Source organism: Hylaeus volcanicus, chromosome 3, assembly GCF_026283585.1.
Source record: "Hylaeus volcanicus isolate JK05 chromosome 3, UHH_iyHylVolc1.0_haploid, whole genome shotgun sequence".
In the NCBI taxonomy this organism is placed as follows: domain Eukaryota; kingdom Metazoa; phylum Arthropoda; class Insecta; order Hymenoptera; family Colletidae; genus Hylaeus; species Hylaeus volcanicus.
Genome location: NC_071978.1, coordinates 10,709,981 through 10,727,083, shown reverse-complemented (window position 1 = coordinate 10,727,083; position 17,103 = coordinate 10,709,981). Strand labels below are relative to the sequence as shown.

General features: G+C 39.3%; 1 protein-coding gene across 3 annotated transcripts in view; it reads left to right on the top strand.

The window, feature by feature from the left end:
• Positions 1 to 1,459: 1,459 nt before the first annotated feature.
• The window catches only part of LOC128873101 (unconventional myosin-XV), an 88,316-nt gene continuing 72,672 nt past the window's right edge, over positions 1,460 to 17,103 (top strand). For 2 of the 3 annotated variants that reach the window (XM_054116390.1, XM_054116389.1), the window contains exons 1-2: positions 1,460 to 1,871; positions 11,295 to 11,398. In XM_054116390.1, coding sequence (XP_053972365.1) covers positions 11,378 to 11,398 — 21 coding nt within the window. In that variant the 5' untranslated portion in view covers positions 1,460 to 1,871; positions 11,295 to 11,377. The remainder of the gene's footprint in view (positions 1,872 to 11,294; positions 11,399 to 17,103) is intronic. The other variant, XM_054116391.1, reaches the window with a different exon arrangement.

The window sequence follows — 17,103 nt, the reverse complement described above, 5'->3', positions numbered from 1 at the left end:
CCACGTCTCATTAGCATTACCCATTTCCCTGGTTCCAAAGAACGAGACCCCTCACCGTTTCGTCCACACGTGCTCGCAGGAGACCCGGTTCGAGCAAAAGTGAAAAGCCCTGGATACCGACCACGGGGACAATGGCCGCCGATTAGACGACCTCTTTGGTGTACTCCTCTCGCAGACCTGCCCCGCGTACATTTGGAAAACGCAGCTAACGTTGCCAATCGTACATTTTTAAAAGTACACGTACTCTCGCCGAGGTATTAGATGAACGTACTCTTACTTTTCTCTCATCGAAGTTAAATGTACTCTTTCTGAAACGAGGATACGAAGAAATCAAATTATTCGCAGTCCACTGGTGTCGATGTCGCGGAATACATAATTTGTAGCACGTCGGAGTTCAAGACTTATTTGTGGAGGCGTAATCTAGATTAACGAAGTGAGTTCATGAATTTTGAATTATGAACGTTTATAAATTTTTATGATGGATCACTTTTAATATGTATCTTTATATTCACAGATTCATAACTCTAATTTGAGTAGTAATATTTACTTGTCATTTTGTTACGTTACGGACCTAAATACATAATCCAAGTCTCAACCTGATGGATATTACAACATGTGACTGATGAAAGATTAAAAGTTGTGTGACACGTAATTAATTTCTACACCTAGTAACAATTTTCTAACCCAAACTAATTCCTCTTAATCCTGAATTCTACCCCTCGTCGTTGAATTTCTGATCGCTCCGTCTAGAGATCACCTAGAGCTCGCAACATGCCAAATTTTTATTGAAGTCTGCAGGATTTGAAGGCGGCAGTGAAACAAAATAAAAATGTCGAGAATTGATGACGTTAATGTAGTAACACTATAAATAATAATAATAATAACTGAGTGCTATTAGCGGAGGTGTAACTTCGGCCATTCTTGTAACCGTTTCCACTACGATTGCGCGCGATAAATTAGTTATCCCAAATTTCTTTTATATAGAACTCTAGAAACTTGGAGTTATTAGTCACCTAGAGTTATAGAATTGGTTTTTATACAGAACTCCAGAGACTGTTAACTTTGTACTTTTGCATTGCCATTGAACAGTCCTGCTGACTGACAAAATACACCCTCATCCACAAACGCATCGAGTGAGCAGCCCTTGATCCCGGTCCTCCACTGGAGGACCTCGAGGGATCTTGTACACTCGTTTCACATGGTTCAGAGCTGGTAACCCTAAACGTGGATAGAAGAGGACATGCACCTGCGCACACCTGCGCCCTGCTGGTCGTCGGTGAGACACGGACGAGACCCCAGGCCAGGTACACGGCGACATCGACAGACCGCGAGAGGGGACTCGAAGACACGAGCCACCTGTAATGCGGTGTAACGGTACAGAGGTGCGGACGGTGGCGCCGATCGCTGGCGACGCGAACTAAAATCTCCTTAGGCGAGGTCGAGCGACCGCATACCACGTTCCGGAATCGCGGCTTGAACGCAGTCGGTGTCCGGTCGTCCGGGAACGCTCGAATTGCGAAGGTAAACGCGGTGGTAACCGCGTTCTGGAACTCGACCCTCCAGTGGACAGTTAAAAAGTGACACTCGTGACACTGTGCGACACGAAACGCGAGAATTCTCTTCATCGATCCTCCATCGATCCTCTTCACCGGCCGTTTCACTTCTCCTTTTCACCTTCTCTTTGTTCACCGCTCCCGAGCATCCTCGTGGCTCTGCCCGTGATCGCGTGCACCGTCGTGCATCAGTGACCCCTGGCTTGGTTCGAACAGTTCCCTCGAGGTGACGTCGTTCCAGCCTAAGAAGGGATCCACGGGACCTGACCTCGACGAGGACCTGGTACCGCGAATTCCGGGAAGGGAGCGTCTCCCAGAGTAAGTGGAGATTTCGTTTGCGCGTGCACGCCGCGCCGCTCGGAGACATCAACGCGCGGTCGGGGCATGCGCTCACGGCTCGCGTTGCACCGCTGGCCAGTGATTCGTGTATACTTTGTGGTTGCTCTTGTGATGATCGAATGTAATTGTTGGATTAATCGTTAATCGCAAGCTACTATTGTAATCTGCGATAACAGATCGACGAGTTGTATTATTCGAGGTTCATCGCGTGTCTATTTTATGGTTGCTTCTGTGATAATCGTTTGTGATTGTCGGATTAATCGCAAGCTGTTATTGTAACAAGCAATTGTAAATCGATATACTGTAGTCTGTCGAGGTTTTCTGTGCCTACTTTGCGGTTACATTTGTGATAATAGCTTGTAATTGTCAGATTAATCGTTCATCACAAACTGCTATTGTAGTCTGTAATCCGTGTATCAACAAGTTCTAATCTTTTGAGATTAATTGTGTCTACGTTGTGGTTGATTTTGCAATTCTGGATTGTAATGAAACACAAGCTGCTATTGTAGTCTGCAAATCAATAAATCATCGAGGTTGATCTTGTTTAACTATTCGGTAATCGTCAATCACGATTGCTAAATACACGATAGGCTGCAGACTTTTAGTTTGCAGAAGTCTGGTAGGTTCAGTTCGCAGAGGCAATAGAAAGCATTGTTTTATGGCCGAGGAACAGGCAGGTATACCCTCCCCCGTAGACCCATGCCTTTTCAATAAAAGGTCCTCGAACTCTTGAAAGTGACAGATAAAACGGCAGAATTCTTATCTACAAGGTAAACACAACTCGATATCCGTTACTCCTCAATAGAAAATTAGAGTTTGAATTATGGAATGACATTCGATCTCAAGTTGAACAAATAATTATTTGAATAATTATCCAACCAAATAAGTTTCGCAAATTGCATGCTTGACTTGACTCGTTAAGTATTGTTTGAGCAGTGTTCTATGCGTTTCTCTCGGTGAATATTTAGTCGTGGAAACAGCGGCGCGTGGAACCTTATCGCGACGATCCTGGTAGATCGTGGAACTCGCGGTGGATCGTTCCCATCGGTCGATCGATTTTAAAATGGCGCGGTGTACCGTGACACTCGCAGCAACGTCAAGTATTCTCTTCGTCCGGATGCTGCGAGCGGACGAATGCCATTGGACGTGTCTCACAGGCTCGTATCCTTTCCCTGACATAAACATGGAGTTTCGAGCACGCTCCTTCTGTCACGTTGTCGATCGAGGCAGACCAGTTTCTCGTCCGTAGACGAATGGAATTCTCACGATCTCGCGCACGCGCGACTCACCTGAAGCCTGAATTCACTCGTGGCCGCGACAAAACGTAATTGATTCGTTTCTGTGAGAATTGCACGTTGGGAAATGTACGATAAGTGACTCTTTTAATATTTCTGAGCGTTATGTAACTGTCTGCATTGTTTGTCCAACTTTATCAATGAACTTTACTGTAATTGTAGTATTATTACATAGGTCCAAATGAAAAAAGATTTTCCATGTTGATTTAAAAAGGAAGTGGGGACAATTATGTGCAAGAAACATGCAATACGAAAAATATTTGTGGTTATTGTAGATCTTTTAAATTGTTTACTAAATTTGTCGATGTTAAACAGGCAAATATAGTATAGATTTAATTTTAGTTACATTTTAAAAAGACAAATATTTGTTTTCAATAATTTTATAGTTTGGTGAAACTTCTTGATATATTCGAAGGGGCAAAGTTATTTATGAATGTAGGATTGTTGAAGAATTAATAACACAATTGCCAGAAATAATCTCTGAGGGGTTTGAATGAAAATTAAAAACATGAGAAACAAAGGTTTGAAAATCATTAGTACAGTGAGGTTTACAGAAAAATTTTAATACACCTCGATTAAAGTATACTTTGTGAACGTAAATTGAAGAGGAGTGAACTAGACAAATACCTGACGACACAGGAGCTTCAATATGTGAAGATTAAACGGAGATGAGTAAATGAGACAAATGTCTCTAAGCCAAGTACCTTATAAAACAAGGCAGCAGATGTGAAGAACCCATCCATTCGAGGATAGGAAGCGCGTAGATGATGGCGATGGTGGTAATCGATGTAGAAGAAATGTTTCTTGCTATGTGGTGGAAACTGAGGAGATAGCATTACTGCATTATTTACCTGTAAGTCTTGTGAGTCATAATAATGGACCGTGGTCATGTTTATTTATAATAGTGCGTGGAAGCTGGCAGATTGAATTTTTTTTATCGATGGTTTCCGTCGACGAATGGTAGTTGCAAAATTTGAATCTTTAATGGGAATATACTTTGAAGGCATTTTGAATCTCTATTGCGTTGTAATTTACTCAATTAAAAAGATAAGTATATGACAGAAAATTGGTGAACATGTTCGGAACATTTACAGGTGTAAAAATAGCGGAAAGTTTACTATAAAGTATCGACAAACAGGGATTAATATATCGAAGGTTTATATTCATACATTTTTTTAATTTTTTTTTTTACTTTTTATCATGACATTTAATACGAAGTTCGTGCGAAATTTATAACCATGTTTGACTAAATGGGATATCACTGTCTGGAATATTTAATTTGCGCATCTTTGCATTCAATTTCTTCGGAACAAGATCCATACCCGACGTTCGATCTAGATGCCCGATTAGGCGAAAGTATTCAAGGACAGTGAATCGTGTGACCTCCCGCTGTTGCTGGAGAAAGATACTGTCCCGTTATTAACGTTCATTCATGTCACGCAAAACGGTCGACCGCATTGGCAAGCTATTAACGACGAAATATTTAATTAATCGTTATTCGATGCAACGTTATAACTGAACGTCTAAAGGACACGAAATAATCTCCTCTATTTGCGCACGAAATTTAAATAATTTATTCATACACCCTATTTTTGTTTGTAGATAACGGTTTATATACGTGCAGGAAATATTAGGCTCTGCGTCACTAGTTAATTATATATATTATTGATCTTTGATATATATATATTTTTGATCTTTATAAGAATTTAATCAAACGGTGATTATGAAATTTTAATACCTATCAGTTTATAAAATATTACGGCGCTTTTATGCATTTCTTTGTTACCATTTCCACCTTTCTGTACATCAGGTATGCTTTCTTTTAAAGACGTCTTTGCTAAAGAATTTAGTTCCTTTTTCTACTTCGGGAATGATTAATCTTTATGTCAGAAATACATTGTACATATATTATTATTATTCATATAGTTCTTACCAATCTTTATCATCGTATTTTCTAATTTTCAGCTAACATAAACTTCAATTTTATTTAATATCATACCAAATTTCAGTGACTAATTTCCAATTATCCAGATAATAATTTTTTAAATATTTAATGATGACGTCACCCACAACCCGGAGTATAGTTTAAATATATTTCGTTCTCAACTTAAAAAAAAATGATTAACATTCTTAACAGAATAAAATAATTTCACCTACCATTTTATACAGCAGTTTCCTGCTGGATAGCAAGTTTCATTCATTCGCAATATGCGCGATCATATCCAGTTTACGTAAATGGAGAAATCAGTACAAGCCTGCATCACTAATTACTAACAATCTGAATATTTCCTGCGAGATCATTTGTGAAACGTGTCGCTTCGATCACTCCGCGGTGTTGAGTGATAAGGGCAGATTTATAGCATATTGTCAGCCATGATTAATCGCCTTAACTATTACGCCTGTCGCTTTTGGCGGCTTCAATCGGTACATCGGTAAGAAAGTCGACTTTAGGAAGTACTTTCATCGTTTTCAACTGGTTTCTTATCTGGCAAATGCAATCAAACTTTCAACGTCAGAAAAACTTTTTCCAATTACAGCCAACTATTAAGCATTTGCACAATTTCGAAAACACTTGCGAAATAATCCTTTTGTAGTGGAAACCGTACCTACGATTTAATTGCTTACAACTCTTGGTAAACAATAAAGTGTGTTAATTGGAAATCGCTACTTTAATTTATTCGATTTAATTGGATACGAAGTTTGACACGTGATATTATTTCATACAAGGAATTATTTACAATAGAACACATTGGAAGTTATGAGTTGCTATACAGTTAAAATTTGTGTTGTACGTGTTTCTAGAAGAATTACATTTATATGCAATAACAGTTACATCATTGGATTATGATTATTATTAATAACTATACACTAATCAGATTATTACATTTGATTTTGGATAGCTTCTATGTATTATCTGTTATAAAAATTTAAAAGGTGTATTTTTTTTATTTAAGCATAATGACTGCAAGCATGAATAATGTTTGTTATTTTAGTACTAGTTTGATGTAAGTGTGTACACTTGGTACTTACGAGCATGTCCAGGAAGATAATCTTTTGCGTTTCTTTTGTTTCGATAGAGAGGAGAGGTGCGATTATGAATTACATAAGATCCTTGTATCACCGTAGTCGAGCTGCTGCTTTCTCTGTATGACCTCGATACTTGCTCGACGAAACCCCGATTCTCCTCAATGTTACATTCGTGCTTCCACCTTAGAAAAAATCTCTCGTAGATTCATCTTCGATATTACATCTACCCAACGCGATTCTCATCTCGCACAAAGCCTTCCATTATCGCTGCAAATCTTTCAATCGGTGTCTCCCATTCTCTACTCTTTCATTGTAACAATTATACCGATATGATCTATCTGTAAATATTGAAAGTAAACATTTGTTACGATACTTACACCTATTCGATTGTATTAAGGTAACCAGCGCCAAGGTTCTCAATTTCGCTGCATATTGCTTGGAGTTTCTTTAAAATAAAACTCAATTAGAATGTCTCATACGTAATGACTATTTTAAAAATATATAGATCGCTGGAGATTTATTACTGACTTGATTAATGATCACTAAAAACCATTACTCCTCCTTCATAATCATTTGAATAATGAATTGTCGGTGATTTACGTACGTATGTTTTATATTTTATCTCACCTTTGACTTTAAAAGCTACAAAAATGTTCCTGTTTCGTAGATTCAACAGCAGATGATTTATTGATATGATCTTTAGCTCAATGTTCCAATATCCTGTTTTATTATTGTAGTTATGGATTCCATACCATTAATTTTATATTTTTACAATTTATCTAAATAGGATCTTCTAATTTATTTATTTATATTTATATTCAAAATTCAAAACCACCCTTCACAAGGGTCATTATTCCTAATGTACAATAAATATTCAAAATTAAATTTTCTAATATAAATGAATCAATGTGTAAGAATATAAACATATTCTACATTCGTTCCTAGCTGTAGTTAACTATGCTCTAACTCTAGTTGATTATATGTAACTCTTTCTGGTATTATTTATCTAGTTTTTCTACCAAACGCTTGACTCGTTATAACAGGAAACCATCCATAATAAAGTCCTGAACATTATAATAAATATCTCTGTATCAGGAAGCCCAAATTCCTGAATTAATCCTCCCATAAAAACTACCACGATGTCAACTCGAAGATCCGTTTTCTCCATCGAAAGAATTCCTGAATGAGTTCCGCGGTTGAGATCCTGAAAATCTACACATGAAACGTAATACATATTCCTTTCCTTCAAAGATAAACTTGTTCAGTTTACATCGATATTCGATGTGCGTTATACTCGTTAGCGGAGCATGTAAATCATACCTCCGCAAGAGGAACTGCTTGTCATCGGAACTTATGCAGATTAACCGACGAAACATTTCAACGAAGGAAGAGGGATACGCCATCGTACGAAACGCGTAATAATAACGAGCGGCTACCGCGAAACAATGTTGTAACGAACGACGGTACATTTTTCTTTCCTCTTATTCCGCGGCGTTTCAAGTGTTGCGACGCACAATTTGTCTTGCTGAACGATTTGACAGGAGCAAATTATCCATTTCAACGAAACGGAAGGCAATTTATTCGGTGCCCTGAAAACTTATTTCACCGTATCGTACTAGCAATGACGATTTGTCGCTGTAATTCCGTATCATTTTCTGGGACGCGCCTACTGTTCCTCCTAAAGACCTTTTCATTCTAATGCCGTGAAATCACGAACTTTGAAAAAACGTCGGTAGTTTTCTTCCACGATTTGCAGCAGCTTTCGCTCGTCTTGTCAAAGCAAAACGGTACAAGTGAAAATTAAATTTGTACTGGTCAGTGTTTGCGTTACGAGCACAGTTTTACTTAAATTTCTGGTGCTATTATGAGAATCGAGGTATTTATAAACATATGCACAAATGTATGTATTAATAATAAATAAATGAATATGTGTATATGAAAATATATATATACGTATGTATGTATGTATATATTCATAACTATATTTATTAATATGTTACATATTTATTTATTATATGTATTCTATACTCATCACGTCAGGTTGATTAAAAATGAAAGGAAGTGTAAACATGAAACATTGGATCAATTTTTGTTGAAATCGCTTTAGTGGTCCCTCGATTATTGTACGCAACACAAATTCATCTCAATATGGACATAAATGGGCACAATAGTCACTCCACAACCAGTGAAACTGGAGCAGAGAAATAAATGATAGTTCCAAACATAGGTACTGAAGACATACCTAACGAGTGAACCAAGACCTTTTCTTAGCATTGAGAAAAATGGACATTTATATGTACAATATTGTATAAAAAAATTGAGGACAGAATAGAACGGTTATCATGTGCAAATACCTTTATACATGGTGTTTCGTAACTGGAATAATGTAGTCACTTATAGTCACTATACTAGAATGTACAATTGACTCTTATTATTTACTAACATGAACCACAATATTCTCAGGTTTATTTGTTAAGTAAATATAGACTCATCCTTTCGTAATTATGACTGCAATTGAGGGGCTCCAAGGGTGTCCCTTCTTGTTGGCTTCATTACCTCGATCATCGCAAGAATTCACGGTCCTATTTTCTCGCAACAATCAAGGTCCCACTATTATTCACTTCTCGAACGGAGGAAACGCTCAAATATCACGACGGTGAGATGATTCATTCTCCGCTCTCAGCAACCAGATAGAGGTGTACACGCCTGCGAGCATCGATCACACGGATAAATCCTCGAGTAAAAGTACCTACTGGCGTCCTTCTGCTGTGCTCACGATGGAATGTATTTCGCAATCTTATGCTAATTTGGTTAGTCACCCTCGGTAAGTCGGCTGCGTTCGTGTACAAACACTGTTGTTCGCGGTGTGTTCGCACCGGAATAGAAGAGGCGTAGTTGAAACGAGACGACGGAACAATGGCTATGGCAATTTGGCCTTTCGACACCATCGATTGTTCCCTATCCTTTCGCGACTTCTTATCCTTAAACACGTCCCATTGACTGCGGGTAATAGGGAAGATTGGTTGGGCCGACTCCTACAATGGGCGCGTCGCGTTTACGGTGACATTGAAATGTTTATAACGGTTCGTCAAAGAAAAATGGTTTTGGGATAGTTAGGTTACAGTCTTGTGTTGTTGCGGAAGCTCATGTCTTTGTACTGGTTTCACAGAATTTTGCACCATACATTGCAGATAAATATCAGTATAATTAATAGAATTTTCGTAGGTGCATATTGTAACTTTTTAATTGAGGATGATGTATGCACCAGTATGTGCGCACTAGAAATATAAATACGTGTGTTCTACATACAGTCAGTCCCATAAATATTCGTACCCTTTGTTTATTGAAGAAAGTCTAAATGAAATGATAAGTTTGATGGTTCCAAATAAATTTTTCATATTTATAATGAAACATTTATTTGGAAACAATGATTATATTCATTATATTAATATTATATATAGTATAATTATTATTCCACATAGAAATGTGTATGAATAACAACAATATATTAATTCTAGTGCTCACTCTCATACTGCCATATTTAAAATAATTCGAACACAAGGTACACGCAATCGCGTATATGTACGCATATATTGTTTAAAATTTAACGATTAATTACATTCATTGAATTAGAAATTATCTGAGATGCACGAAGAATACTCTTTCGATTCAAAGGTACACGTGCATGTATGTAAGTACATGTTTGCTTTTATATAATGTTTGTAAAAAGGTTAGAGACCAAAATGGCGCCGTATGCCATTCATTAAAGTGCATTTCCTAAAAGTCCTGTTATTTTTACATCGGTCTATGCTTCGTTGGTCCATTCTAGAATTATATACGTTGTCAAACGTTCTGAATGAAAGATTCTGGCTAGTTGTCTTAAAGTATCCTGAATATCTCCTCGCGAAATATGAAAGTATCGGATACACGGGGAAACTTGAACGCTGAAATATTCTATAAGCGTATCAAAATTTTACGCATCGCGGGTTAAACTTTTCTCCCACTTTCTCTCGGGCAATAAGCCAGCAGCAAAGGTTGCTGATCGTTCACGATCAGCGGCGCTCCAGGAAAGAGAGCAACGATCGCCGTTCCTTCATCTCTCTAACCGAAGGAGCGTTTACTCGCGACAGTTCTGGTATTCTAGGAACGCGAACCAGTCGATTTCAATGGCCGTATCGTTTTCCAACCGCGTCGCTCGAGCGCCAGGAATTTTTCGTTTTCCGCGTCTCGTTGATCCGTTCTGCGGCAAGGAAACGTGAATCAGACGAACGCAATGTGATACCTCAATTAACCGAGGCGAGGCATCGTTTCTTCGAGCAAAATACAGAACATTTTGCGACACTTCCGGTATTTCCGAAACGCCGCGCGATCGGTATCAAAGGCTCTCCACGCGAACAGCGCAGGTAAACCTTGTATAACGCGGTGCTTTTATTGGGTTGTGTAATAAATCGGTTCGTATCTTATCGTTGGGGTATTAAATTTTATTTGGAACTTACCTAACGAATAATGCAAAAGCCATTTGATTCTATGACCTTACAGAGTAAGCCTTACACCATCTTTGGGTAACATAAATATTCCTTTGGTAAACAGTGTCAAACGACAAATAATTTTATTTTTTCCTCGCATCTCAGAATCCATCTTGAATGAAAGATTTAGTTTTGAACTTCGATCGAACTTTTCCTGTGGAACTGTCTTTGTCGTGCGTAGGATGTCGTTAACACCGGAAGTCAAATCAGACGTTGCACGTTGCTTCCGGTTAGACGTCGCGATTCACTCTTTCCGATCACGAAGCCTGCAAAGATCGTGATGTCGACCCGATCGTTCGTGATCCGATTTGTGTCTTGAGTGAATTATTACGCGATATTAGGTCCGTGACCATTAAGCTGAAACATAAATTATAGTGCGACTGACTTTCTTTATTACTAATTATCATTTAAGGGGAGAGCATTCAATCAATTGCAAACATCAATCAATTCTTCGGGGGAATATAATCAATATTTATTTTTGGATAATTTCCTTTTTGTATTTTTCGAAATTTATTTCTATTAGCAAATTAATAATAGTGTCGATTCTTTTACAGGAACCAAGGAACAACAATCTAATCCGCGGTGCAAAATGAGGGTAGCTCATTCTCTTCGAACGGGACTCTAACGCTATCTCAAGATGTACGCCGAGTGGCAAAAGGTGAGTAATAAATAATCTTACCTACTCTTTCATCGTTGATACAAATTTGTCGCTTCCATAATGTTCCCCTTACACGCGTACCAATCTGTGACAATGGTCCACAGAAATGGTATTACCTGCTGCAATATTTGTTTATATTTATTAACATCGAACAGGAAGATTATTTATTTTTATTAAAATTAATTATTCAATCTCCTGAAATAAAAAACATTTTGTGCCGCTCGAATAACCGAAATCCTACACTCTTAGATAAATTATCAAAGTATTAAAGTATTCTTTCATTTTTATACGAAATTAAATCATTTTTAAAGCTATGCTAACACATTCTGTATAAATATTCATTTATACGCCCCAGAAACGTTTCCGTTGCAAACGCTGGCAAACTTGACACCGAATGGTTTTTAACCTTTTACACTCCACTGGCGCCGCTACGACGACGTATGCACGTAAAATCACAAGCCAGTTCGAGTGGCATTAATGGCAACGCAAACTCAATTCATAAGATTAATGAATGGAATTTAAATAGTATGCATTCACACATTTTTGTCAGAAAAAGAACACTTTTAGATTTCAGAGATGATACCACAAAATTGCCTTGCAGTCACTTTGTATTAAAATCAATTCTTGGAATATAAGGGAGTTCAATTAATTTCAATGAGTTCTTTAAGCACAATTGATTTACAAATTGTTACCAATGTTTAGGAATATTTTTATTATTGTCCATAATAAAAATATTGCATAATGTTTACGTGGTAACAGTTCTACCGTATTAAAAAACATTTTTAAAAATGTATGGAATGCAGAGAGTGTTTGTTTCAAAGAGTGCTTCAGGCTCATTTGAACCGTGAGTTATTTGACATTTCTTGGGAATATTTTCATTGTCATACGATCAAGCTTTCACAGAGATTAATATGTCATAATAATATTTGCATAGTTAGAATCCTGCCGTATTCATAAACAGTTTTGAATATTCTTGAAATCCATTGGGCTAATATTTTAGCACATTTCCAGCACATTTTTCAAGTGCAAAAGATTAATAATCATTAATAATTATTAATAATACTTCAATGAATTCTGCAGGAACATTTGGACCGCAAATGATTGAAAATTTCTTGGGAATATCTTCATTATCGTACAATGAAGCTTTTACAGAGGTTAATGTGTCGTTGCACAATGTTTACGTGGTCAGGATTGTTCCAGGGATTGTTGCGTGGTCGGAGTCAATGATCTGTGCACACGCAATTGCGTCGTCGCGCAAGTCAGCCACTTTCGAATGCTTCTGCGCTTCGCGCTGTTTCGTCCGGCGACCTAATCGCGCTCTATTCGCCGTGCATGCCGCATTTACTATTTTCCTTTGCGCTTCGCTGCTCCAGGGATAGCTGGAAAAAGTATAAAAAATCGTTGCGTAAAATCTGGCACGCTTTCGTACCGACAGAACCAGAGGAAAGAAAAAATCGCTAATGTAATATTTAATTAAACTATCACATGACAATTAGACAGGTTATTAACCATTTCATTTAAACTTTAGTTAAAATTATTGTAGACTCAATAAGGCCTCGATTATTGCAGAAAATCGAACCTGAAGGCTTTCGTATTAAGAAGGGAAACAGCTATAGGAGGCAAAGTATTAAGTGTTTTTCGTGATATTTTTTTGTACAGAGAAGAATTTATGTAATCTTTTTTTTATATTTAGGAATGTTTCAGCTATGATTTAAAGTACATTTAGTAATTTTTCAATTCACTTCACACGGAAATCTTTGAGGATGATTTGTTTTGACGATTGTAGAAAGCTGCAACAAATACAAAACTCACCGTCGTTAATTGTTCGACCGTGCGTTAACTTTCAAAGGTTTCAGTTACGGAACAAACGAAGGTCAATTATTTAATGAACAGTCGCGTGTGATCTATTCACTCGTGTGAAATCGTAATTGGACACAATGCTTCACCGCAGAAAACTACAAGCGGTTCTTAACAGTACCGTTTCATGCGAATGATAAATTATGCAGCGCTGTACACCAACTTGAGAACCACTGTATTAGAGGAAGAATTTGCGAAATCCGTGATAACCCGTACTATTTCCAATTATCACAAAAGGAAATGTGGCGCATTAATTATCGAAGCTTGAAGCGACGTGCCTTATATTACTTCAATTTTCTGTAATGCCAGTTACTTTACCCGGCGACGATGTCTTCCTCAATTATTCTCGAGCTCATTACTCGTGATTGGGCCCGCGTAATACTGACTCGAGTAAAAGTGAGAACGAATCTCTTTGAGACTGGGAAACGGTTGCAAACATTTACTACGGTTACGTGTTGCAATCAAATTTATATCAAAATAATCTTGCTTCCCCAAACATGATTTTACTAGACTTTCCAGTACACGTAATGCAATGAATATTTAAACAATTTTACATTTCGAGTTTCTTTAAATGAATTTCGATCTAATTTAAATGGATGCTTCATGTTTCAAAATAAATTTGTAATTGTAAATATATACATGTGTGAAGTTTATTCATGTACATATTTATAATAGAAAATTCATTTGGATGCATGCAGCCTGTCATTTAAATTAGACAAATTTCTTCAATAGAAATAGAGAATACGAATACTTATGGGACTGACTGTATAAACATACATTTAAATCCAAACACTTCTTCAAGGTTTGCTCAACTTCCCTAGGATTCAGACCACTGTGCACCGCGCAGATCAATAAAAACAACGTATAATTCCAGCATTCGCGGAGCCTACAAATACCAACCCCTTTTATTGTTACATCTATTTAAAAAAAATCAAGGAACGATGCAATCCATGGCGAAACAATTGCCCGATCCCGATCAGTCCCGGCAGACTCGTCTGAAGGCGGTTCAAACGGTTCTGCGAGTGCAATCGCTTTTTACCATCGACAGCGGTGGCCTCTTCTGCAACTCGCCACGGTGGCTAGTTAGAGAATCGCTTCCCGTTCGTCGGCGGCCGCAGCCTATATACAGCCTAGCTCCACGTAGTCGTACGCGTATTTAGCGCGTAATTTATATAAGAAGAGAGGCACGCTTGGTTCCACCCCAAAGCACTTCGATCCACTGGCGCCAGCAACTCTCGTTTCACGTTTTCCATGGAAAGCGGTCGAATCGTTCGTTGGAACGTCTTCGTTTCGCGACACTCGTGCTTGTTCTGTGGATCCACGCGTTCGTATAATCGACAAACGTCAATAACAACGAAAGAAACGAAAAGGGGAAGCTCGAGGGTCGATTTCCAGGCAACGTGGTGCAGCGACCAATTAGCTATCACCTTAATTAAAAAATAGGTACGCCACTGTGAGCACGTAGCAATTGTTGCGGAGAGGAGGCGTATAACTTCCAGTGTTGCATCGAACATCCTCGCGTCCGGATCGCGGAACTCGATTCCTCCACGTCGATGGCAGCCAACTGCCTTTTTTTTTTGTTACGTGCCGATTTTCGTCGCACCTGTAATTCGTCTACGCGTCCTTCTGTCGTTTGGAACGTGCCCGTCCGAATTTCCGCCTGACCTGGTTTCGGTTTTCCGTAGAAGTGGCACGGACTCACGGAAACCCGACGTCTCTCGTCGTAAACGGGATTTTTCGTCGAGTCCACCTTCGTTGGCTCCCACGTGCGGCGTGGCGATATTTTGTAGTGTTTATTGTCGAACACGCGAGGACACGTTTATGCGTGAAAGCAGCTTGCGAAACGAGTCGAAGGACAACGAGATCGGGAGAAGCTACGCGGAGAAGGAGAGGACAGTCGTTGAAGAATTCACCACGCGAACAGAAAACACCCGAGGCTGCTGGAAACCTTAGAATGCAAATTCTCGTCGGAACTGTAATATTCTTTAAAAAGGAAACAGCAGAATCCAGGTTACCGCAAGGACAAGAAGTTTCTCTGGTGACCGATAAGCGTAAGAACACGCACGCCTAAAGACCCGCGAATTGAAATTCTCGATGAAACATTCGAAATGTTCGAAGAAATTCAGGTTCTCGCGAAGACAAAGAGATTGTCTAGCAACCGAACTGAGCAAAACACAGAGAGCCATTGAGCGATCGAACGAACAAGCGTCGCTTAATCATTGCACTACCAGCAACTCGAAATGCTTTCTTAGTATTCTACTGCCACGAATGCTAAGCTTACAATTAGATTGACTTCGAATTGAAATCTCTATTTTGAGATTTGAGAATCGGGTCACTTTTGCTTTACCGGCAATCATTTTATTGACACTTGGAGTCCCAAAGAAACGAAACCTAAACCGAGTGACTCGAAGGATTAAATTCAAAGAAACAGACGTAGAAAGGACCCCAGGAATCCGACAGCGCGATCGTATTCCCGAAACGTTTTATGAAAGACCGTTAACGAATTCGAGGCGACCAGCACGGATTTTTCGAGCCTGGTGACCCAATGTGCCGGATAGTAAACCGTCTCGGCGACCTCCTAACTCCTTTAAACCGAATTTAAAATGCGTAGCAGTGTCGCGTCGGACGATTGTCTCAAATCTCGACCGATCGTGAGCCGATTCCCAACTAAGGCGTGCTCCTGTCGTTCGATAATTGCTGGACGTTTAAACAGAGCATGTTCCCGCGAAGATTGATGACCCTTCGCAGCTGTCATCCCGTCCTTGGTCGGTGAAATCTTCGCCGATTTGAAAAGATAGAGAGCTACAAGGATGCACGGTTACTCGAAGGAGTGTCCGTTCCAAGAAAAGGCTAGGATCAACGTCGTGTCGCCGGCACAGAATGAAAGCAGAGGTCACTGACACATGGATTCGACTAGAGGAGGTCTTCTCTCGTCTTCATCGACGACTTTACGAGCCGAGTCGTGTTTGCGCGGGCTTTCTGCAAATAGAAAGAGCATCGATGACCGGATGAGAGGTGTCTGGTGCGCGTTAACCTTGAACCTCGAAGTACTTTGCAGCCTGTGACCACGCGAAGAGACGTAGCGCGCGGAGTACGGCTCGAGTCCGTTCGAAATTCGAATCGTCAGCGAAACAGGATTCGAATTTAGGGAAAATTCCCGGCTGCTCTAGTTTCTAGCAGGTAGTGAACGAAAGTTGTGCGATAAGAGCCCGTTGAAAAATGTTTTCGACCGGATCGTGATAGCCAAAGGTGACACCGAGACTCGGTTTCTCGTCGGACAGGAAACTGGTCTCTGGCAAAACTCGTACCATTCGAGCAACAATGTCAGGTTCACGCGAATTCCCGGTACTCGGTGTTAATTGATGTTAAACGGAACCGACGCTCGCTGAAAACGACGCTAGTTTTGCTGAATTACGCGCACCGTGGTTTGTTTGTGATTTAATTGGCGTTCCCGTTAGTGCAGTGCTTAAAACTTCAACAGTACATTCCGTTGTGCTGTGGAATTCCTAATCGCGGGTTTTAACGAGGTGTTTACCTATGGCGAGCGTTCCGCGAATCGCCATCGGTTAGGGTGAACGGGAAGTGGAAGAGTGAGTGGCTGCGGAGGGGATACTGACTTTAGATTTTTCAAATTTCGGACAAAAATGGAAATCTGATAGAGTGGTGTTTAGGTTGAGTGCATTTTTAAATTTCATTCTCCTAGGTTTGGGAGAGCAACACCTGAGTGACTATCTTCGGATGTCGATGCAAGATATATCATTGGAATCGAGAAACTTTTACGATTCTGATTGCAATGGTAATCTTATGCAAGTGGGGCCAGAATTTAGAAAATCATTCAGGAAAGTAAA